At 38.4% G+C, this 25,826-nt stretch overlaps 1 protein-coding gene across 2 annotated transcripts; it reads left to right on the forward strand.

The window, feature by feature from the left end:
- Positions 1-1,503: 1,503 nt before the first annotated feature.
- On the forward strand, positions 1,504-18,820 carry LOC136350932 (uncharacterized). Of its 2 annotated transcripts, XM_066303117.1 has the most exons (3): positions 1,504-2,163; positions 5,030-5,962; positions 18,335-18,820. In XM_066303117.1, the coding sequence occupies exons 2-3, from the start codon at positions 5,708-5,710 to the stop codon at positions 18,689-18,691; spliced, it is 612 nt and encodes a 203-aa protein (XP_066159214.1). In that variant the 5' UTR covers positions 1,504-2,163; positions 5,030-5,707; the 3' UTR covers positions 18,692-18,820. The 2 variants fall into 2 exon arrangements, with proteins under 2 accessions (XP_066159214.1, XP_066159213.1); XM_066303116.1 differs by lacking the exon at positions 1,504-2,163 and having other exon boundaries at positions 2,215-5,962.
- Positions 18,821-25,826: the final 7,006 nt, after the last annotated feature.

Genomic DNA, 25,826 nt, shown 5'->3' on the forward strand with positions numbered 1-25,826 from the left:
TAACTGTTCCTTACTGGATATTTGGTGTTTTTTTACCCGTTCTTTCAATTCTCACCAGAAACGTTCAATAGGGTTTATGTCTGGTGTCCGAGGCGGCGCTTCCAACACTTTTAGTGTATTACACAACGACCATTCCCTAACAATACGCGCTTATTCTTAGGGTCATTGTCTTGTTGGAAAACATATTTATCCAAAGTTTCCATATTACTGACGCTGTCTCGTAAATTGTTCTTAAGAAAGTCTAGATATGCAAAGCGGTCCATAATTCTATCAACAAAATGATGTCCACCCGCAGCATACCAAGACGTACGCCCCCAAATGAGAACTGAACCATCCCCACGTTTCACCGTTGGACTTAAATGTTTTGGTTTATACGCCCCTCCTTGTTCTCTGTGCACCAAAACCTTTTTTTGATTTTCCAAATAACTCGATTTTAGTTTCAGCAGCGAAAATGCCGCTTTTTCAAAATTCAATTTTCTTATTAATATACTGTTGAGCAGAGGCAAGACGCACCCTTCTATTCATTTTAATGACAAACGGTTCCTTCCTAGCTACTGGTGCCCTCAAACCCTTTTTGTTGCAGTAACATGTACAACTTTTCCATGATCATTTTCAACGCTTTTTGCTAAATCTGCTGCAGTAACATTTGGATTGATACTCACTTTCCTTGATAATTTCCAGTTTCATATGTTCGGTAAAGACAGATAATCTTCCTCTTCCTGGTAATCTTCGCGTTGGTCTTGTTGTTTTAGTTATTTTTATGATAGACTGGACCGTTGATATGCTCCTTCCAATAATTTTGGCCACTGCCCGTTGGAATTTTCCCGCGGTATTTAATTTTCTAATCGACTCTCTTATGTAAAAAAAAACTTCAGAAGGTTTGCGACCCATTTTTGCAAGTGACTTGCACCAACCTGCACTTTTACGAAAATGGTGAACAATACTCTGATATTCAAAATGGCGCGTTTAAATTATCTCGAAAAAAAAAAATAAATAAATAAACAGTGAATATTTTGTTACTTCTGCAAAGTGGACGAACAATTTTGCTCGGCGCAGATTTTGAAATCATTATTATTTTCGAGCGATTTTTATAATTATTGAAAATAATTTTACTGCCAATTTAATAAAAACTCAATAGCTTAATTGCATACGGGCTCATTTTCGATCAAGCGCAACAATTACTGTGTGTTATAAACGATTTTTATAAAATAACTCTGGTCGACAAATAATAAATCTCGCGATTGTAAATATAATATAAAAAAAACAGACACCCTGTACATACCGCGGTCGTGAAACATGTACTTATGACGCTCATGTCGCAGAGCCCGCGCTTTGGTATTTAAACTGCGGGTCATAATACTTACTTCACAACCTTGGAATATAATATATTATTAATATGTGCTGCTGCGGCAATCAACTAGTGGTATAACATGCATATATCAACACCAAGCAGACTGGTCGCTATTGGCAAGGTCAGCAAACAGTCAATTCATCTACAGTGTTGTTTTATTTTTTAACCGGTTGGTCGCCTTCCACCTCAAGCTCAGTGTTGTGTTATACTTAATATATAATTTGCGTTTCATCTATTGAAATCGCTATAATAGAATTCATTAGTACTAATGCGAGTAGCTGCGCAGAACGTGCCGCCCGGGTACCAGGGATTTCTATTTAGGAGGTTGGACTACCAAAGGGACCTTGACAGTCCAATAGGAAACTTGTGTAATGTGTTTGGCATGGACATGAGAAACAAACATATTATCAAATCGATGGTACTGGTTGGTTTTCGTAGAACATGGTCCTACATTGGGACGAAAGTTGGTAAAAAGGGATGGTAAATTCAGCTCCAAATCAGACGATGCGAATAATAATGGGAGGGCGATATCGGTCGTGCGTGTAACGTGTGTATTACGGGACAGAGAGTTTATTTGGGAGTTGGGTCAATGTGGTAGTTCCTAGAGACTCTAATGGGTGGCACGCACACGCAGGCCCCTTTATACTGCACAATAACGACCGAATTAACGAGAAAATTACATTAGCAGCTCGAAGGGCTCATCCTCCACTTCCAAGCGCAGATCTCCGTATCTTCATATTGATTTGAAAACGTCGCTTGTTATTTGGGTCCTTAAAGTAGTGACAGTCTTCGTTCGCAGCACGTTCACATGGGTGGGTGCAAATTTATGAGTGAGGTCTTTGATATAGCTCCCCATAAATAATAATCCAATGGGGATAGATCTGGTGACCGTGCGGGCTGACGCCCACGCGGTCACAAAAGACGCAAAAATCTACACATACCATGCAAATTGTATTTAATTAATAAAGTAATGAACGTTTTTTCTTTTGTTAATTATGTAACAAGACATAAATATAACAAAAATTGTTATTCATTTGCATTCCAGTTTAAATAAAAAATAGAAATCAAGAATTTCTAGCCCACAAAAGTCTACATACACTTTTAGATGTAATTTATCTATTAGTTTGCACCTAATATGGGCGTATAATAAATACTTGGTTGGTCCCCCGTTTGAGTCAAGCACTGCTTGAAAGACCTCTTGGCATTGATAGAATTAAATTTTCTGTGACGTCAGAGGGTATTTCCGCCCCCGAAGTTTGCAAAGAGCTTTTTAATGTTTCTTTGTTAGTTATTTTTATTCTTCTAATCTTTGTTTCTAATACGTTCTACTCGTATTCTATAGGGTTCAAATCTGGCGAGTGAGGAGGTGTCTGCAATTGTTTAGGTACATTATATAAGATCCATTCACGAACAACCCGAGCTGTATGCTTGAGATCGTTGTTTTGTTGGAACATCCAACGATTGCCAAGCTCCAGTTTATTAACCGATGGAATCAAATCGTTTCGCAATATTTTTAAGCGTTGTAGATGGTTCGTGGTACTATCGATAAAAACCAATTTTCCAACCCCAGCCGCCGACGTTGAACCCCAAACCACGACGTTACCTCCTCCGTGTTTAACAGTTGATACTCAGTTTTGAGGTTTGAGCTCTTCATTCGCCATTCTCCATACTTTACCCTTTCGATCGCATCCAAAATTGTTAAATTTACTTTTATCGGTAAATTGTATGATTTTTCAAAAATCTAAGCTTTTGCTTGAGTAAAATTATTAGCAAAATCTAAAATTTTCTCTCAATTTGCTGCTGATATTAGTGGTTTTCTTCTTGGTGTTCTTCCATGATAGTCATTTGATCGTAGTATCCGTCTTACTTTTTCAGAGCTGACAGTCTTTCCGGTACCATTTTCGATCTCTATAGCAACTTTTGCAGCACTTTTTTTGGGTTCTAAAGAAACTTTTTTTTAAAGTGATCGCACCCCTCGTTCATTTCATTTTCTGGGAGGGCCAGACCTTACTTCATTGCTTGTACTTCTTCGATTATTATAGATTTTAACAATTGTTTAACTTGTACTGCGAGGAAAACTTACGGTGGTCGCCACCCCATTGTAAAGCTTCATCTGATTTATAAGTTTTACTATTAAAATTTGATTCGCTGTTGGTATTTCTATTCTTCCCATAATTTTGCATATAATATTTTTAAACAAGTGGTATTCTACAGAGTGTTGATCTCGTACTACTTTAAAATACAACTTTGTTTTCGGAAAAATTGATAGGACCGCCGCAAAAAACTGTTAACAAAATTGTTTTGAAGTGTATGTAGACCTTTGTGGGCTAGAAGTTCGTGATTTATATTGTTTATTTAAACTGGAATGTAAATAAATAATAATTTTTGTTATATTTATATATCGTTACTAAAGTCGTAATGTTACGCAATTATCAAAAGAAAATACATTCATTACTTTATTAGTTGTACTCAATTTACAGGGTGTATGTAGAAATCTGTGACCGACTGTACGTCCATTTTCTCTCGTCCAATAAATTTCTATAATATCTCGTTTTTCTTCGCTCGAAAAAGACATTTTTGGATACTCATTTTGTAACTGCGGCTGACGTCATCTGACACTTTTGCAAAGAGTGTCACGTAAAGATCAGGAGAAATGTGAAAATACATTGTTTCTGCAGGTAGCACGTTCTCTTTATAAATCGCGAATTGCCACGATACCTGTAACAGCTCCGCCCTTTTTTATGGCACTCGCGTGCCATTTCCTCTCGCCTTTTCCCGCAATTTTCATCATTTTTCTTTACTTGTTTAGAAATCAAACAAACCGCTCACAATGTTATAACCTCGTCCACACGGACCATAGAAACAACACCCACACCAAGATATCTAATCGATATACATATACTCATGCCTTACTTATTTTAACGTGATTTTCCGCCGCGCCAAGATAAAAATAAAAGGGGAGGTGTGCAAGAAGGGTAGAGGACAAAGATCTGACGTCATTCAGCTGAAAATAGATGACTACCCGACGCAAGTCATTCATCGAATATTTCGATTGCCTTGCATGAGAACCCATGAGCTCGTTGGCCTTTCAAGGATTTATACAAATATGTTGATGTGTGAGTATAAGAAAGACAACGTCTGCGTATAGAACCACTACTGTCTCGGATGCATGGGACATATGCATGTAACCATTGCAGCAATGTATGGTATAGAAAGGTAGCCAAGGTCGTTGGTTTTAATTGTGAGGTAAATATGACCTTAGATTGCTCGGATCCTTACTTTGGTATAATAGATAAATAAAAGTTAATAATTGATTGAGCTTAAGGATCCGGGATATTATTGCTATTAATGTTTAATCGTCAACGCGTAGGAGCAGGTCATTGAATGTTTTCCGTTGCTTTCTAGATGCGAACGCGATGGTTTTTCGCAGCGTCGAAAATCGACGATCTCGTTAAGAATTTGCTCCTCCGGTTTTCTCGTTTATTCTCGAATAATCCTGATTACTTCTAGCAGAATTTCAATTTGGTTGTTTTCGGCCGTTGCGAACTCCTTTCTCTCGTCGTCTTCGCTCCAATTCTTCATGTTTTTCCTTTTGCCTTCGTTATTCTCCTTCGAGATAGCATTATTCTTGCTCGTTTTTTGGCCTTTGCAACTACTCAAGCAGTTTCTTTATTTTAGGCATTAGTGACTCGGTCGACGACAGTTCTTCACTCACCTATCCCATATCCGAGACCGAAATTTTACACTTCTCCTTTCGCCGATACGCGAAACTGTTTATTAAGCTTTACGAGACTCATAAACGTTTTTAAATGCCAATACAACAATGAGTAATGGCAAGTTACTTAAACCGAGACCCCCATGGCTGAGCTTCAGAAACGGACACCCTGCATATAGATAGATGGCGTTATTATCTCTCCCATCAAATTTATAGCTGTTTGACGATTATTTCTGATGATATTTGACAATAGAAAGTTTTCCTACCATTACAAGTTCGTTATTGCTTTCACCATTAAATGGATGCTGTTGCCGTTTTTTCATATTACACAATCGTTCATTCACCAAGCAGGCGCCATTCATCAAGTCTTCTTTCAATAATTTCAAAACATGTTTCGCGTACACGGAACTGGCAACGTTACAAATAAGCGGAACCGAAGCCGTTCCGAAATCACCCGAATGCCGCAACGAACGCTTATTTTTATCAAGGAAGAGGACGAATGAACCGGTTGCGGCAGCTGCTTGGTAACAGCGTCGATTTGTTGTCTGTTATACGTTTATAACGATTACGTTTTACCGTCGATGTTATACGTTTATAACGATTACAAAATCCGCGGAACTGTGATATTTTAAATCGGAACAATGAGTAGACGGACAAGTGTACTATGGAACTTCTTCAATCCTGATGAGGGGGATAAGCAAATGGCTTTGTGTAGAATATGCGGAATATTGTTGTCGTACAAATCGACGGTGACCAATTTAAAAAAGCACATGGTCAGAAAACATCCGCAAGTTTCCATTACGACTGGGGCGATCGAGGACGATTATGAAGAGGACCAGCAGCCGGCGTCGAACGACGAGGAGGAATCGAATGAAGACAACTCAACTCAAGTTAAGGTAAAAGTCGTATATAACAAGACTTCACGTTTTATGAGATAATTTATACAATTTGTACGTTACACAGTTTGATCGTTAGTAAATTGATACGATTGACTGAAAATCAAAGAATTTCTGGAGATGAACGCATTTATCATTTATAGCCCTTCAGTTTTTTGCAAGTAAATGAGAACTTATAACCAGTGACGGTGTAATGTGGCAACATGGCCCGCATGATTGCTATATATATTCCAATTATCGTGATGTCCTCTTTTGACATTTCGAACAACTACCCTTCACAATTCTGTCATTGGTTTATCAGATCGTTTTTGGCTCGAGACGTGTACATACGTATGTTCTCCGTTTTCTTATAAGATGGTGGAATAACGTAACGTAAAATCGTTCCACCACTGGTTTCCCAGAACCGAGGAAGAATGATAGAAAGAAAGAGGGCAAAAGATACATAATTTGGGGTCGAACCCTCTCGTAAAAATGACGTCACCACAAAGATCTGTCGCTCCATCTGTCGCCTACGTGCAGGTCAGATCGTTGCACGTGCCATTGACTCACTGCGTCGTCGATGGCAGCCGACGTAAGTCGAGAATGGACTTGTTCTGGGAGAGTCACCGGTCAACTGGTCTAGTAATTAACTGGGGGTCAATTCTTCAGATGCTATATAGATGGCATAAAAATGGCATGATGCCTCAATCCACGTGTCTCTCTCTCTCTCTCTCTCTCTCCTTTTTTATTTTACCTAATAGTTCTTACGTATATCTTTCTTCGTTTTTTATTCACAAGATAAAGAAACAAACAATTCGAGGGCCACATTTAGACAGTATTTTAGGAATATACAGGACGAATCTTAAGTTGAGAGTTTCTTTTTAACACGATATAAATAGGAAAAAAAACTGAGCAAAATCGGTATGTAACATTTTTCCAAAATCTCAAAAACCACCAAATTATGCGAATATGAAGAAAATTTTCAAAAAATGTACGAAATTTTTCAAATAATAAAATTTGCAGCTGGTTGATAGGTAGCAATAAACCAATAAGATGGCGAAATCGCTAGATTTTTATTTGTGGGTTTATATTAAAAGTTTGGTGTTCACAAATGAAATTTGGTGTGGTAGAGCTGCTTGAACGGATAGAAAATGCCGCAGAAATAATTCGAGGAAAAAGATCTCTTCTAACAGCATGTATAGAGTCGTGCATAAGCCAAACAACAATTTGTGTAAATGAAACCAATTGGGACAATTTCGAACATCTTTCGTAGTCAGTCCTGGAGTGAATAATAATTAAATATTCTGTCATTTATTTAAACTGTCATACGCACACATTTCACTTGTTTTTAGGATGTCGAAAAAATGTCAAATTATTTTTCTGCTTTGTTTTTTTGAGGTCTATGTTGTATTAACAGAAAAACCCTCACTCACACTCACACTCACAAGATTCACCATGTACTGAGATACCGTTCGATTAGTGTTTCCTTTCATCCTTTTTTTCCTTCTTTTACTACATCTACAAGGTGCCCTAAATTCGAATTCGAACCAAGGAGATTCTCGAAAATCATAAGAAATACGGAACCAATTAAATCTCGCCGCTTAAAGAGGAAACTGTAAAATGGTACTTGATTAGTTAATCGGCTTTGCGGTTCTACCTAATATAATAATGCTCACAATTCTAAACGGGACTTTCATCCGTTGATGATAGTACACCATTTGCAGTAATTAAATTAGCTCAATTTATATCTGTTGGATTAGTAACGAGAATTAGAATATTCGTGTTATTACAGTAGTTTTGATTACTAAATAATAATACGCGTTAATAAATGTCCAATAAAATAACAATCATTATAACAAATATCCGAATGAAAATTTTATTTTTTTCGAAAGCATGGAGCCACCTAGCAAAGTGTGGCATAATCAAGATGTTTTTACAATACAGGACACTTATCAGTTCTTATCACTTATTATGACGACGTTTTATAGATGACGCTTCGACATACTTCTAATTTAATATTCTAAACAAAGCAGTTAATGAATGATACAAACGTAATGGAATGACATGGTATATGATACGCTAAGGTTATAAAATGCATCATTATATCCCGATCGTTCACAAGGCGTGCATCCCCCAGGGCTCTAAGACGAGAAGGTCATAAAAGTTTCACAATCGCGGTAGAGGCATGAGATTTTTTCCCACTTGATACAACTGCACTAAACTCGCCCAAATTAATGTTTAATATTAAACAAATTAAGAAGGATGATATTGATGACGATGATCAATGATTACGGTACTTATTTCTGACTAGTCATACCCTGTATGTCTGATGACATGTTTTTTACCATTAAAATTCGGATATAACACTGCCTCAAGTGCATAAGTTGAAGCATCTGTTTGAAGCAATGGATTAACTACAACGGATGCAAGTCATAGGCTTTATCGATTTGTATACCTACATACATGCATATGTATATATGTATGTACATACATGCAGCCAGTATTGAATGTAACGTTTCAAATGTCACGTTTCAGTACCTAAACGGTACTTATATTAATCTTAGAAAATCTGATGTCAGTATTTCCCATTTTCTTTGTGCTCACGAACGAATTGCTGACGACTTATCAAAAACGTTTGTTATTATGAAATATCATCATTAAATCAACCTTCTATATGATGATTTCAATGTAGGTACCCGTTAACATCTATGGCTGTTACCAGTTATTGCCCGATTGTGTATATGGATGGGATGATAATCGTCTATTGATTATAGTGCAGCATCAGTGTTGGTGTCATAAATACATTCATACATATTACATAACGAATTACGTAACTATTTGGGAAATCTATACATATGTATGTTTCTCGGACACTCTGTATAAAGTATAAAGCAAAGTCTAAGTAGTGGTAAATATTAATCGAGTCCATATACCAGGCTGTCAGGGTAGAATTTTAAAAAATATGAGTAACCTTTTCTTTATCCCCTTGACATCTATTTGCAGTTATCTCCATCAATATAATAGATTCATAGATGCACAATAGAAATATTTTAGCTCTCGCGTGTATTCGGATTGTGTCCCTTGATGTTTATCAGTAATATGATACATTCCAGCATTCATATTTTCCCATTTAAACAATTTCCCTATCGAACCTCCGAAACTGGCGGAGTTTACTCGACCCGAATGGAATTGAACTGTGCATAGTTGCCACTTATGCAGATGCGTCGTGTATTAAGGAATTTTACAAAGCGTTAAGTATTTACCTTGCTGATTATTTACTTCGAATTTCCGTTCACTAAATCCTGCACGAGTACTTAGAACTCCTTGGGGGAGCTCGGATTTTGACCTTTGCATGCAATGCAGTGGGTCGCGTGGATTAATTCATCTACGTACCTCTGGTGTGTGACATTGCTAAGACTAATTCATTTATTTCCTATTAAATCCAATCATCCCATTTCATCTGGAAATCCCCAATTACGTAATGTGTAAAAATCAACATCAATGTCACGGTGACGCAGTGCTTCCAAAGCATCTGTTAACACAATCTAAACAATTCAATAGCGCTCTCCCATTACATCAAACATCTCGGCCCGCCCTCTCCGCCTCTGGCCTCAGGGCTGTTGTTGGGTACAAGTACCCGTGTCGAATGAAATAAAAAACAATAATCAGATTGCGACGAGCGCATCTGAAGTAATTGTGGCAACGCTGCATTTGTGGTACGATGGTACGAGGTACGAAATGAAACCAAGTGACCAGATAATGTGTTTGCTATCTTTTCAGATACGTATCGCCTTATTATTCGAGGCAGTTAAAACCGAAGGTCGTGGCGGTAGTACTATACGGCAAATATTTACAGTCTAGAAATCTGGCTGGTATGCGCAAGCGTGGGTCACCTCGTACTCTCGCCCGTACCAGAGTGCGACCTTTCATGGCCGGATCAAACCGCCTTAAGTCTAAAGTTTGATTTTAAGCGCTTATTGGTACGAGCAGTACCGCAGAGTGGTTTTGCGCATCATCGTAGGTCAAAATACGGTGTACCTATTTTTTCGAATTGAACGATGATATCATTTCTTCATCAGGATGTAATTTATTAGTACTTATGGGTTTTTGTTGTTTATTGAATCAGAAATTGTTCGTTTATTTTGGATCTTTTACGATGATGTAAATGAGAAAATGAATTTCCTTTTAGTTGTGTAGGTGGTTTTCCATGTAAGACGTGTTTCCCCTGGATAAATTAAGGAGGGTGGCAGTTGACAAACGACAAAGCCAAATTTTGGCAGTTGTGTGTGGAATTTCTGAGCGCATGTCTGCATGATCGAGGTTAGAAATATAAAATTTCACATTAGTTGAATTTCTAACGTCGAAAACTTGTCGAATACGGCTAATTCTTATGGTTAAAAATGTGCTTTTCTGGTTTTCAAAATGCCGGATATGGCTTCGTACGAAAGCATTTTTCCATGAACATACTTTTTGTCCCCCATGTTTAAAGAGAGCAGATTTTTCTGATTAACTTTCTCTACGGAAAGTCAGGTTAGTTGACCAAAAATTAAACCAAAAAAATAATCAGAAATTAATATGGATTAATTATTTAACATAAACTAAAATTTATCCGTTGCGCTATCTAAATCTGCGTAATGTATGGCAAATTGAGTAGCCGTTTTTGTATTGTATGTTTCTGAAATAACCAATTAACACGTAAATAAAGTGGATCGAAATTTTAACTAAGTGGGAACCTACAAAATTGAAGATAGTTAAATTTAGAACAAAACTGAGTAATTTTAGAAATATGCGTAAGCCAAGCCATGCCATAAAAATTAGATGTTCCTAACTGGTGCGGTCGTAGACATGGATTGTACATATAGAGATTGGGGCACATGAGGAGCTGGTTATATGCATTCATAAAATAAATAATACTATATACATAATTACAACAATAATACAGTGAATACACAAACATTAATTTGATTGTTTTGAAATTTCCATATTAACTACAGCTGAAGGGGAATAATTATTGCGGAATTCTCATTTTCGTTTTGTTTTTTATTACCGCCCAATTGTGTCTGGTTATGTTATTATCGGTGACCATCCTACTTAACGAATACCATAACTTCACATACCTACTATTTCCTTTTTCTGACTCATACTTGTCACCCTGATAAACCAAATTAAACGTTTTGATGACTAATACCGAATTTTTCGTATACAATTGTAACAGAACTTTGGCGCTTAAGCTTATGGAATATTTTCCTTGTTGTTTTATCATAATTTATGCTAATTATTGATATTTTTTAGTAATTATGAGTGTTGAAAATTTTCCCAGTAACTGATATGTAGCGGTAAAAGTTAATTGAGTTTCTGAATTATGACACGAGTTCGTCAGGGATTCCATTTTGCTACGAAATTGAGGGAATCACAAAAACCGTCTGGGAATCGAAAATTTTTACGATTAGAATCATTTTTCGCGTGCACTTTATTAGATTTTACACTTCTTTGATCACGGTTAAACGTTGTTGTTTGCGTTCCAAAACTGTTTTGAAAATTTTACACGTGTATGTTTCATACATTTTAGTCCATCGATTCACTGGTCTACAAAGTGCGACTTCAAAATAATATTCCTCACGCAAAGTATCTGTTTTTCTTTGTTAATTTACACATCCTGAATATGAAAATAATAATAATAATAATAATTCAAAATTGGTTTCATTTGTGCAGAACAGAAAAACGCATTTTCGCGACATTTTTCTAGAAATTATATATGAACGTTCACTTTTAGCAAAATTATTACTTGCTTATACGGAATGTTCAGTCAGTATTTTTCAACGAATTTAAAGTCAGTCTTAGTGTGACTCACTGTACAAAGCCCGTTCCCTTCTTAAGAAATCTATCCAAATATGCGACTTAATTTAAGCAAAACATAATTAAAAGTTTTCTCTTGAGAATTTAATTTGAAAAAAGCACCGAAGTATGGCCTGACGCTAACTGCGTCCATTTAGAGGTTTATCACGGGGTATGGGGAGAAACAAGGAATGTCTTCCTGACAAGTTTTTGAGCTGGATGAAACACGCCAGGACAATCCCTATTCTTTTCCCATCTGACAATTTGAATTTATCGTAATAATTCAGCACATTCTTCCTTTTTTCCGACGATAACTTGCAAGCATATCAATTCGATTGTTTTCTGTAAGATAGCTCCAATTGTCCGAAAACCAATAAAATGTGACAATCCTTGTTTTTTTCCCCATATCTCTCATCTCATTGCGAGTCCATCCCTAGGGCTATGTATAAACACATTAATCGAGCAAGAAAAACAAAGACATCATTGATGGATTCGTTGAAAGCACAAATCCTAAAACAGAATAGAACACTAAAATACAATATTTTCAACATTTGACGTTAACAAATTAAGTAAACATCAACATTAGCGAGTTGAATGAGATAAGAATTCTTATTTTTCGCCAAATCGTGAAAACTTAAAATAATAAATAACCTTTACTTATCGGCATTCATTCAGTATGGGGAAACAAGTAAATTAACTTGTTATTTCGAATGCCTTTTCACTGTAGACGAATGATTAGGTTCCTTTTTCTACAAATGTTTATCAGAGTGGTGACGGTCACACGTCTACCACTCATTTTTTGTCGTTTTGTAACGGAAACTTTTAGTGAAACTCAATTTGAATTTTAGCGGGATTTGCCGCTCGATCATCGTGCGACTTCGGAAACTCGAACGCAAACGCCAAGACATTCCCGGTATTGTCAAGCCAATTCGATCAAACAAATCGAATTTTTAACATGCAATTTCTACCTGTTTTTAGATGGGAACCATCTCGTGCGACGATCATCAGGTTCTTGTGAAATTAGTCTCCAACCCAGCACAAACTTTTCCAAATGTTTTCCACTTTTTCACTTGAAATTTGATATGTTTCGCGAGTGAGACCGGAGGAGATGCGAAGACGCCATTAATACTGACAACTGAAGCGTTATTGTTTTGTTTCCAAAGCCTCCTTACTAACTTTAAATTCATTTCCGATGCATTTTAATGTGAAATTTATTTTCGTGTTTTTAATAATTTTTATTAATTTTCGAAATCTGTGACGGTCACAGGTCCGCTATTGACTTTCGGCCACTATGTAACTGAAACTTTTGCCTACATTCAATTTGAGGTCCATCGAGGTCTGCTTCTCGATGACCGTGATATGTCAAAGCTTCGTGAGCCATTAAATTTCAAGGGAGTCTTTACCGTTTTGTCACTATCTGAAGAAGCAAAGTGTATCATTGTCAGTGATATCAGCCAGTCAAAATGGTGTGCAATTCCGGCATTCCAACAGCTCCTAGAGGACAAAAAATTATTTCGAAGTCCCTGTTTTGTTTTTTTTTGTACTAATAATTACTTTTTTGACGAGTCAACCACTCGAAATCCACATTTTACGGTAAGTAACTAACGTTCTGATCATACCAATCGAATTTCTAAAAGTTAATCGTAATCCTTTTATGATTAGAATATTCTCAAGAAGCCCTCGAATGAAGTTATAGCACCCAGTTCAGGTAGAAAATCTGTCGGGGACCGATCCCATCACTCTGTTGTCTGCTTGCGTTCGTTTTTTATTTTCAGACTTCCGGTCTGAGCCCGAACCTGGTTCGAACATCCGGTAAACAAAAGTATTTTAGTAAAATATCCATCACCGGGCCGGATACCACCGCGATCAACTCCTTGGCTAGGCGATCTATTTTAAATAGAGTCGTATGTTCTGTTACGACTTGCAACCGCATGCCTTTATCAATCCTCATCCTCGCTTTCCGTTATGCTATCTGCTATGCGAGCGCAAATGTGTGAGAACGCCACTGAAGCGAGAAAGCTTTTAGTTATTGCCATCACGCTAGGTGGCGCTGACGGCCCTTATCGAGGGGTTCGCGCGGAGGATGGCGCGCGCGTATAAACAGGTTTAAAGACCTTTAGCTTTATCCAATTTATTCGAAGGATGACGATTATTTGGAGCACGCCAGGCGTCTACGTTTCGCTTTGTTTTGGCAGCCGTGGCGTTTTGGGAATGATGCCTCCGAATGGATAGAGAACGTAAACGTGGAAAATGACATGTTTTCCGCACGGTGCGTCTGTTCTTAATCATTCGTAATATACAGACGTGATTCATACGTTCAGGAATCGCTCTTTATTTATGATTTTACATACATCACCACAAGGATAGCCTTGATAATGTTCCGATCAGACATTCCACCCTGAGCGTGTTTACTCATTTGTGATCGATGCAAAAGTTGGTCCAAGTGAGCTGACTTCAAGAGATTCAATACAGGCGAAAAGCGATTTAAAAACTTTGCAAATAAACATCAAGAAAAACTGTTCAGTTCAATGTCGGCGGGGCTAGTAGCCCCCGGAGGACGTGTCTCTGCTGGTCTCGTTGTAGGCGACACCTTCGACGAGGTTGTTTACCCTCGGCTGTCTGACGAGGGCCAACTAAGGCGAAACTTGTAACGGTCCGGCGTGGGATTCTGCGTCCACTGATGCGACAGCAGGGTTCTTAGCACGACAGGGTGGTCTCCTGTGCGGATCCTTGAGATTTCACTAACTAAAACGACAAGTGAAATCTTTCGATGTTCCTGCATCTTTCAGATGAAATAATACAAGATGGAGAGTTAAATCAAATAAGACGATTGCGCTATTTATAAACCCTGAGGACCATGAACGACGGAGGACACAGTCGCGCTCCTTTTCGCCTGCTAGCCTTACTCAAAAAACAAGTTCCAGCTTCATATTCGACCTCAGAGTTAAACAATTAAACAAATAAAATTATTTGTTCGTCTTTAAGTATGTATACGGTTGACTATGACGGTCACGCTTTCCACTCTTGTCAATCTATTATGAACAATACAATGCACCGGCCTCGCCTTTCACTTTACTCTGCTGTACCCAAGTCTGGCCAATCAGCGGGCTCTTTGAAGTATTTAGTTCAAATTTCTAATGTTAAACGATTGCGTACTATATCTTAGCCTTTAGGAAATTTTACTTGCCTGTTATTGCAGGTCATGACAATCGAGTTCTTATAATTAAGTGGTATTAACGCGTTTATTTAAACCTCATTAGCAGCGATATTTCCGAGAGCACACACTAGTTTAGCTGCATACAGTCAATACCAAAAATATTAGTACGAACGCTGAACACTTACAAAATAAGGTATTTCTCCGGTAAATGTTGTTAAGCAAACACTGATTTTTTTTTTATAATGATGCCCTGAATCACCAACAATAAATACTTATAGTTGAAGTTTTCAAATATTTAACAACAAGAATTTGCAATCAACAAATAATCACAATGATAACCTTTTGATGATCCGAAAGTTTTGGGACGATTACGTTACGTACCCTTAGAATGACTCATAATGCTTTGGGTATCAACAATCTGATTTTAATAAATAATAATTTGTTACATCTTGTTCGTGCTATGTTAAGTAGCGCTATTTAGTTTTCTAATTAATTACAATACAGGAAGCGGTAAAAACGCAAGTTTCGGTTTAAGATAATTAGTGGCGCATCATTATGAAAAGGGCCGTTCCTATGGTAAAATTGCTTTCACATTAAAACTTAGTAAAAGTGCGGTGGGGAATATTATTTTACGATATAATAATGAAGACGGGCCAGACTTTATTCCGCAAACTCTCCGTCCAAAACTTTTGAATCAAAGAGACCAACGTCTTATTATGCGAACAATCATAGAAGATCCAAAAACGAGTGCTCTAAAATTCCCTAGTTTATTACACCAACCTACGCAGAAAAAGATATCTCTTTAACAATACGCCGATGCATCCATTCTCATGGTGGTCATGGTAGAATAGCGCGGAAAAACCATGGCTGAATGAAAAGAATCAGAAAATACGGCTAGGATTCGCGTCCAGCTACGTCTTAACGGAAAATGACTACTGGTCAGATGTAATTTCCTGTAATGGGTCCAAATTTACCAACCTTTGGTTCCGATGGGCCTCCTGGAGGGTGGAGAAAGGCAAACGAGGCGTCGAAATCGGATAATCTACGTTCAACTTTCATGCACGGTGGAGGGTGTCTGATGGTTTGGGGATGCATATCCAGTGCGGGAGTTGGAAAATTGGTATTCCTCGAAGAAACAACGGACAAAATGTATTATCTCAATCTTTTATCACACAAGCTTAGAGGTAGTGGTGAAAATGTGAACGTTTTAAAAACGTTCAAATTCTATCGAGACAACGACCCCGAGCATAGCGCTCGAATAGTAGAACAATGGCTACTTTATAATTCTCCTAAGGTCAGTAAAACTCCTGCCCAGTCCCCAGACTTTAACCCCATAGAGAATATGTGGCAGTTTCTTGAGACGCAAGTAAGAAGTCATGAATTTACTAGTAAGGACATTCGAAAGCAGCAATTGCGAAAAGAATGGTGAAAATTGAACAGAGATTTTCTACAAAAATTGTTTTTTCAAAGCCAAAACGGTTAAAAAGTGCTATTTTACAAAAAGGTGGCCATATTGGAAATTTCTGTTTCCCGTAGAAGTACAAGAGCCGAATCGTCCCAATATTTTTGGATCATTGAAACGTTACCATTTTGAATATTTGTTCATTCTATATTTTTGTTGTAAAATATGGCGAAGCCGCTACTCTAAGCCTTTATTGTTAGTAATGTAACATGATATTATTTTAAAAAATATCTGTTTATTTATCACTTTTTAGCGGAGAAACATCTGATTTTGTAAATGTTTATCTCCTATCCCAATATTTTCGGTACTAACTGTATATACGTTATCGCTGCGTTCGCGAGTGGTGATGATGCGCTTAGTCACACACAATCAGGGTGATGCATCGGGCAAGGCCACGACGGCCTCACGACTTCTTGAATTAGGAATCTAATTCCCTTTTATCCGAGTTGCCTCCTCTATGGTTCCACCTAGTCTACGAAGATTAACCGAGCCCGATGTTGGCAACTATTACGTAATATTAATAAACCTTTGACAAAACATGATGCAAGATTGGGGTAACAGTGGTGAGTCATAGGGCCCTTGTCATAGGGGCATGATTCAAACGTATGTATAACAATAAATCGTTCCCCTTCAATTTCATTTTTCAACGGATTGACCCTTCCGTTCGTCCCCGATTGTTCTAACCCTCGAATTTAAGCCCTTCGACGTCTTTACTTTATTATGAACCTGTGGCTCTAATAAGGCGACAGAAACGACACATTTGAGTCTGCTCGGTTTAATATTTATTCTATTTACTGTTAATGAAATGATTCTCCGTATCGATAAGGAGGGTGTTTATCTCGACCGGTCAGCAAAACCAGCTAGATCACAAGTGGTATTTTGCGCTCTTGCGGGGCCCGAACTCGCGGGATTGGAAGCGATTGTGCAAACAGTTTGACGCAAATAACGCTTTAAGCGTTACACAATACTGATCTTATATCGAAGCAACTGGATTTAAATTTTTTTCATTTACGAAAATTATTTGATGACCAAACCCTTGGTTAGCTCGCGTTCTTTGCTCGAGCTATACTCGCGCAGCGAGCGCGGGGCACGTACCGAGCTCGATTTACGCTCGCGCGGGCGACGCGAGCTACGCGCGTCTTACGCTCATTCACCGCCAATAGTGACGCGATTCAAAGAATTATAGCTCAGAAATACAACTAACAACGTCCTCTTCTCGTTCGCCATCGGAAAGCTGGACTTTCCATTCAGCATTTTTACACCTATGTCTCTGAGACTCAGGACCTTGCCGCGGGAGTGTTACGTCAATTGCCCCCCATTCAAAAGAAATCATTGTCGTGTCCCAAGATTCTGCCTAAATTTTTTACAATCACGAAAAAGTGCTTTATCGCTGTCTTGAGTCACAATAATCCGCGACTTTTGATAAGATATCACATGGTGTGTATGCTAAAATTAGATGACTCATTCATGGTGAGACTCATTAAACTCCGTATGAATAAGCTTTACGGTGCGTAATCGCCATATTAACATTAAGATTTGCTGAAAAATTATCATTTTCATATGCTCGTTACATCAGGAAAAATTTAAGGCTAAGTGACAGTCAGGAGCGGCCTCAGCGGGGAGGTCTGGAGCCGGTCCAGGCAGACGGTCTTTCTTGAGGGTGGGAGAGCGATCACTAAACATTTCGCCCGGACTTGCTAAAACCGGCCCTGGCAGCTCTTACACTTTCTCTCTCTCCTAAACGCAAAATGGTTCCCCACTTTTTAAATGCACATATTACAAGCAATGTTTTCTCGTATTTCCTTGTGTTTCTCAACGATTTCCAAATAGTTCATAATCGCTTTCCACAGTGGCGTGCCTTGTAGCCTTTGCCGACGGGGTTGGGAAGTAAAATTCCATTTTATAACTGTTGAGGCAATCCATATTTTTTTCATTTCAGATCAAGAGGCAAGTTGAAGAATTCGACGAGTCTTATCACCAAATCGAATTCATCGATGAAGGGGACATGGTCAAGGGCGCTACAGATGAAGAACACCTGCCAGCGTTCGAAGAACCGTTCAGTAAGAACGCCACAAGTGGACGCATGCACAAGAAGAGGAAAGTCTTGGCTTTGGCATCTCCTATCGCCCATAACAGCGCTGTTCCAGAAGCTGGAGAGACTGAATTTGACGCGTGGGCCAGGAGTGTCGCAATCCAGTTGAATAATATGGATGTGTGTAGGGCCCTTAATTTGCAAATGCAATTGCAGTCGTTGGTAACGAAGGAAAGATTAACGTACGAAAGCAAAAGGAAATGAATTATAACGTTAAAAATATTAGATAGTAATGCAATGAACAAAATGTATAAAGTTCCAAATGAATAAAATAAACTGTTGAAAATGTAAAAAATTTAAAAATTAAAAATTAAAAAAATTAAAAAATAAAATGAATAAGAAACAAAATAAATAAAAAACAAAATATAAAAAATTAATAATAAAACATAAAAATAAATAAAAAAATATGTAAACTAAAAATATATAGTCAGCAAATTAATTTAATGCTCCCACACCACACGAACATTAAAGTGTTTGCTTTAATAGGTGATATGCAGTGTGTCCAAGATAAGAGTGTGCAGCTAGAGGATCTCGCAAACGGTAAGAGATGGAGACTTGACAGACCCCGGTAACAAACCCATTTAGGTGTTGCGATGACCATGGTTCAATCCAGAACACCTACTCCCTTCTCCAGCTTTGTCTTCCACTCAGATCAATAAATGTCCAATTCCCACCTGTATTTTATGGACTTTTTTGTTCCTATAAAGACGCACATATTCAGCATTACTCTCGTCAATTTCAATATTTCAGCGTGGTACCATCTCTTTCGCGAAACTCTGAAAGCGTCAGCAAGGATCATTTACGGTGTTCCCATGAAACACTTATGAGAAATAAACAGCAATCGGTAAGGTGCTTTCTTAACGGATTCCGAAGATATACCTGTATGCGACCATTATGATTTATCGCCTTGTTAAGCAAGTGAAATCTACCATTTTGCACCATCTATCATCGGAACGAACCATTTAGTGAATTGCAACCGTCAGAGTTGTAGAAATAGAATTGGGCAACCTCATCTGCATAATGTTTACAAACGAATTCTACTATAGTGAAACCAGCACGATGGTTTAGATTCGTCATTGAACAAACAACAGACCACCTTCAAAAAATCCTACCATCAGTCGGATCGGTATACCTAGGTATTGCTGAAATAGATACCATTCAGTCGATTATACGCCATTTCGTAACACCAAAGTGTCTACTAAAACTTTCACTTTAAACCTTAGCAAATTTTCTATGCTTCTGCCTACTTACGATTTTTTAACTTGAAAAGTGATAGGCAGAATTAATTGTTCACTATGTCGTTGCATGCATAGAAACTTCTTAATTATTACTGAAGCAGTGTCTTGAAGAATAATTAGCGGAGAAACCATTTTTTCGGATTATATAGGAAGTGTCGAGGAGCTTCGATGAAAGTTCGCTGTTACTGAGATACTTTAAGATCCGAGAGGGAATTTGTTATTAGTAGAATGAATGCGTTGCGAAAAAATAATGGCTTCCCAGCAAAACATCTAACGAGTTCAAAATCGGGATTGCGGGAAGCAACGAGCCTAATAATCTGATGGGGAAAGATCTGGTGAAAATGCCGGCCAAAGAGGATTTCCGATAATTCCACCTAACTGCAAGGCTGAACCATAAAGTGCGATGGATCACCGTAATTAGGAACACAAGCTTAACTCGGAAATGCGAAAATCCAAGATGGCGCCGGTAAGGAAGATCGAAGTTGGTGATGGTTACCGAGAATCGAAACGTCGGATTTCAAATGTAACATTGCAAGTGGTAGAAGAGGAATAGTTGCGTCGATGAAGTGGCAATCATTTTGAATTGCCATGGGAAATAAGCTGTGGGAAAAAAACCTTTTTACAAAACTTGGTATTTTTTAAATATTTCCAAAAGCGATTGGATTTTATTTTTAATTTTAAAAGTGCACATTCCTGACCCTCAAATTGCGCAACTTTGCCTCAGTTTAACGTCCCTCGTGTCTATTATAGTTACCGAGATTCTTAGGGTTGTGCCTCAGACACCCCGTGCGTGCTGGAAGCAAGAAATTTCTATACAAGGCGTTCAAAAAAGGCGAAACAATGTTTAAGGGGGTTATTTCTCGGGCCATTTTATGAAAAAAATCCGTATGAACATAGGCCCGGAAATGTATTATTTCCCGCATACATGATGGATTTTTGAATGACGGTTTTTGTTAAATAATACAAATATCTTTTAACCGATTTTTGAAATATTTGGTAGTGTTGTTTGTAATAATAAGGGGCTGACGAAGCCCTAACTAGATTAAAATTATTCAGTACAGTGACGTCAGCGGGGGAGACCTGAATCAAATTTATTGACGAAAGAATTTACGCCACTGACTTCAATTAAATTTCCATATTTTTTTAGATGAAACAACTAAAAATACAACTTTTTTATCTCTCGAATTTCCGTCGCATCTTGCTTCGCTTACGAGATAAAAAATAAAAACCATTTTATTGCATGTCCCTTTATCACACAAAAACATTTTCAAATGAATTCAAGTGTTTATTCCCTTATTCCCTAAGAATATTTTGTGCTTCGATGATTTTAAAAAAGTTTTTTTGTTGCAAAACTATCTTTTAAAATTAAACTATTTTTAAAAAAGTATTTAAAAAAAATGTAATAAAAAAGAATTTAACCCTCTGTATCTTAGAAACAATACATCTCCTGACCTGCATTTATGGGAACTTTTTTCTATAAAACGAAAAATCACCTCCTTGAATATTTTTGCGTCTTTTTTAAACACCCTGTATAACTGAAAGAAATCGTCTACCGATTGGTGGGGGGCTAAATAGATGAACAGCGAACCAACTTGGCCACCGTCGGCATTTCACCAAGCACCAACAGATTGAGCGTCATGAGGTCGTCCGATAAAGACTTTCATGACTTCATCGAAGTGAAATATTTACCAGAGATAGTCGCCATTATCTCAGTAACTAAGTCGCTGCAGATTGCAAGAATTATCGTGCATGATTTGCACCTGCTTAACCTGAATTAATGCAAATGAAAGGAATAAAAGTGGTTATAAATTATATGCAAAAAGGATTAATGGGATACCATAAAGAAATGCGCTTGTGTTGCTAATGCGGTTCGTTAAAGCCAGTGCACACTGGAAAAGCGTTGAAAATGGTCACCTCTCATTAAAGTCCAATAAGAGTGTTAAATATCATTTCTGACCTACACTGATGTAAGCGGTTGTTATAAAACTCATCGACTCTATAGAACGGATAGGTCGTGGGTGATGCCGTTTTTATTCCAAAGAGAGAGCTTAACTGTTATATAAACCATTTCAATCGGGTCACAGTTTCTATTATCGCAGCCGAGCTCGTGCTTTATTAAATTCTGGTTTTGTCTTTAAAAAGCAACGACATACACGAAGACAAATTTAACGTTTACGGTTTCCCACCTACACGTAATCAACGTGATCCTACACCAGCCCGATGCAGTAAAACGACCCAATATGGTCACGCAAGCTAGAAGAATAAGTTGACTTTACGTTGGAATAATTAATCTGTGCGCGATTTTAAGCGAGACTGCATTTAGTTGAGCAATTTACCTTGGGCATAGTTTTAGCAAAATGGCCCGAGGTGGGCTGCGTTGCCGCGAGCAAATACGTGAATAGCATTAAAAAAAAAAAAAGGTGGGAAGCAGATGTTCCATTAAATTTCGGCCATGGGACGGTAGCATCGAATTTACGGCCTATTTCATTTAAGACGTTTCCTATCACAAGTACTCTATCACCCTCCCAAGGTGGCGTTCTATCACCCTCCCAGGAGGCGTTCTATCACCCTCCCAGAAGGCGTTCTATCACCCTCCCAAGGTGGCGTTCTATCACCCTCCCAAGAGACGTTCTATCACCATCCTAGGAGACGTTCCATCGTTTTGCCGGGAGGCATTCTATTGCCCGCCCGGGAGGAACTGTGTCACCATTCCAAAGGGCATTCTGTCGCCCTCTTAGGAAGCCTTCTATTCCACCACTTTTGCAGTCTGGGTACTCAGAAAAAAAAATAAAAATCGGACCGCCGGCGAGACCCATGTTATCCCGAAATCGAGCCTTTTTTCTGACCCTATAGGGTTTATTTATTTAATTTTTTTTTTTAGCAACGTATGGGATTATGGATGCCCATGTGCCATAATGGTAGGTGAAAAATGCAGCTATCTTAATGTGTTGCGAGCACATAATAAGCCATAAATTTTCATTAGGCATTCCGACAGTTTGTTTGCGCCACGCTGCGTATTTCGAGCCTCTCTAAACTTGGAAAACGGAAATCAATGATCAGAATTTCATTCAACCTTGGCATAAAAGATTTGATCGATAATTCCTATGTACATAAACAGATAAGCAAGATAATAATAATTTTAACCATGATTTGAGTGGTGCCACCTGAATCGCGTGTGGGCTTGAAGTTCGATGCGATCAATAACTGCCTAGAATAGCTGAAAATGGCGTTTGAACAAGAAAAACTGTGCGGTAACGAACGAAAACTTAGGAAATACGGTGAAGATAAAGTATGAATGAAGGGGAAAAGAAGAGGACCTGATCTTCTGTAGGAAGGAAGAAGGGATATATCTCTCTTCTCCCTCCTCGATTAGATACAGCCAATGAAAATGACTTTTTTGGACGAGAGTCGTGTTGCACGGCATATGTGGATCCGACTGTGCGCATGCGTTGCTCGCCTCCCCGCAGCTGATCCATCACGTGTGAAGTTGGGCCACTTGATCAACATTTGCAATCGCGCCCTCGACGGTTCTTCAATCAGATATAAGATTTCATGTGAAAAATCGAATTTCTCTCTTGAATTTAATGTAAAAACGTTGTTACTATTGAGAAAGGTGACGTGTTCCATTGATGGGTCGCGAAACGCGAACATCCACTTCAATTTTCCAATTACGTCTTAAGGATTTAACGATAAATAACCAAAAACTCATACAGTGCGTTATATCAACAAAAATTTTGTTCGCTTCGTAATGCTGTCGGACCTTTTAACCTTGAACAGATACGGATACTTGTAAGATACGAACATTTAAATTCCTGTATTTATTCATCGGCGATTAGTAACCAGTTCCTTGTGAAATTTACCATCATTCTGCAAAAAAAACCCATGTAAAAACCTGGTCGAGAATAACAGTTCGAGTTAGATGTAGAACAACAAATTAAATAAAATCCCGTTCGAGCAAGGACGGAGCCTTTGGCTGATTGATTTCCGGATTGTTACCTCTCACGTCGCAAAATGAAAGTTATTTTTAATAATCGTTGTGCGAGCATTTTTTTTTAAGGTTGCTCCTAGCAAGCGCGCATAGCAAGCGCATCATTGAAAAGGGCACATAGCGAGCGCGTCGTTTGAAAAGCGCGCATGACAAGCGCATCGTTGAAAAACACGCATAGCAAACGCATCGTTGAAAAGCGCGCATGACAAGCGCATCGTTGAAAAGCGCGCATGACAAGCGCATCGTTTAAAAAACGAGCATGGCAAGCGCATCACTGAAAAACACACATAGCAATCGTAGTGTTTTCAACATTTCTCGCTATGCGCAAAGTTTTGTCTGAGATCCACGTTGCGGGTTACGTATCATATTGTAGATTACATTACAAATTCAAGTGGCACATATTTGTCTAGCACCCAAATCTCGTTAGCACTATTGTTTCTGGGTCACCCTGTATTCAGCCGCGCAACCAGTTCATTAAAAAATAAAATAAAAATCCTGCCCACTACCGCAGCCCAATGAAATTACGTTTTTGGTTGGAGCGAACCATTTTGAACCCAATTAAATATTTTCAAAATGGTGGCGCTTCCGGTTACACTGGAACTTCGTTATTTTAAATGACACTCCCTAATTTTTTTATCATTTTTATGCTTGTTTAATTTTGACGTTGACTCTGACCAATCGTGGCCTCGAACGATTAGGCGGGGCATTTAAATTTTTGAAACTTGGAGGCGTTTTGAGCCCAAAAGGTCCTAATTAGAAGGTTGAAAAATTGCAGAACCATGCCCGGTCTTGAGTACTACGACCTCCACGTTGAAATGTTTTTCAAATGAACAATTCGTACATGGGCAAAAAAACAAAAACCCGTTTTCCATGTTAATCTCTTACATCCGGGGTTCGCCTGGACACCCGGTATATAACAAGACTCTATACATATTCCTCCTGAAAAATTTCCTCCAACCGGTTGGCGGTGTCGGCGACGAAACGACCGTTAGGACCACACCATCGGCAAGAAGAGATCGCGACAGGTGTCTTCTTCCCGAACACCTGCGCGAAGATCGCAAACGAGCAGGTGAAGGTGTAACCCCATTGGCGCATCTACATAATTTATCGTATTGTCTGAATGCTTGCCTAAAATCACCAAGGGCTAAACAGCCCTTCGTACAGTCAGAATGGGCAAGGCAAATTGGTGAATTTTTTAACGTTGGCGATGAGGGGACAGTTTCGCGACTTGGGGTGCACTGAACCCCAAATATGTCCTTCAAATTTTTTTTAAGAAAGAAAAAACCACAAGTTTTCATTATAATTGTGTGTATTTTAATGGTTAGTTTTTCTTCTTCTAATTTAGCCATTTTTTAAAAATTAAATCAACGATCATTCAAGAAATTTTATGTATTTTTCCTGGTTGCAGAATTTTTCTTTCAACGTTTGGTACAAGGTTCACTTAAAATTCCTCTATACGTCACGCATATCTGAAATCCGCAGCGTTAAAGTTGTGGGAAAATTCGTTTTTTTACTTAAAAAAGAAAAAAAAAATTCTTTTGCGTTTCAGTCGACCTTTATTGGTCCAAAGGCGAAGTCTCATGGGTGCCTACGCCTCAGGAAGACGGTGGTGTGACGCGATTAGCCACGCCTTTCCTTATTGCTAAAAACCTTCTACAGTGTGCTCCTTTCCCGAGGCAACATTCATTTTTTACATTTTAGCAGGTCTTTTACAATCGTTGTTACGCAAGAAATTGCAACAACCACGCTTTGCAACCTCGATTTGCATTAAGACAGTGGCTCGAACACCAGAATAATTATGCTAAATGCGAAAAGGAAGTATCGAGATAACGGACACGTCTGCATGTTCTACTGGTAAGACAATTATAAATTAAAATATGTGGAAGAACAATAAATCATTTTCATACTCACCTATGCGTTTCATAACAGTATTAATGCGATATGCGGTTTGAATGTCAACGGATAGATCAATGAACTCAGCGCCAGGGCCCCAGGGGTTCCCAACTAGGTCTCCTGAAAGAACGGAGACTTATGTCGCATGGCTCTACGGGGAGTCCCAGAAATGATGGTGCAACGACGCACGCGTGGCGTGCTAGCAGGTAAAAGAATAAAG

This window comes from Euwallacea fornicatus, chromosome 4 (assembly GCF_040115645.1).
Source record: "Euwallacea fornicatus isolate EFF26 chromosome 4, ASM4011564v1, whole genome shotgun sequence".
In the NCBI taxonomy this organism is placed as follows: domain Eukaryota; kingdom Metazoa; phylum Arthropoda; class Insecta; order Coleoptera; family Curculionidae; genus Euwallacea; species Euwallacea fornicatus.

Excerpts from the sequence above, each read along its gene's own strand:
- LOC136350932 (XM_066303117.1), top strand. The coding sequence starts at position 5,708 with ATGAGTAGACGGACAAGTGTACTATGGAACTTCTTCAATCCTGATGAG. Across the intron at positions 5,963-18,334 it reads ACAACTCAACTCAAGTTAAG|ATCAAGAGGCAAGTTGAAGA; the intron begins GTAAAAGTCGTA and ends TTTTCATTTCAG.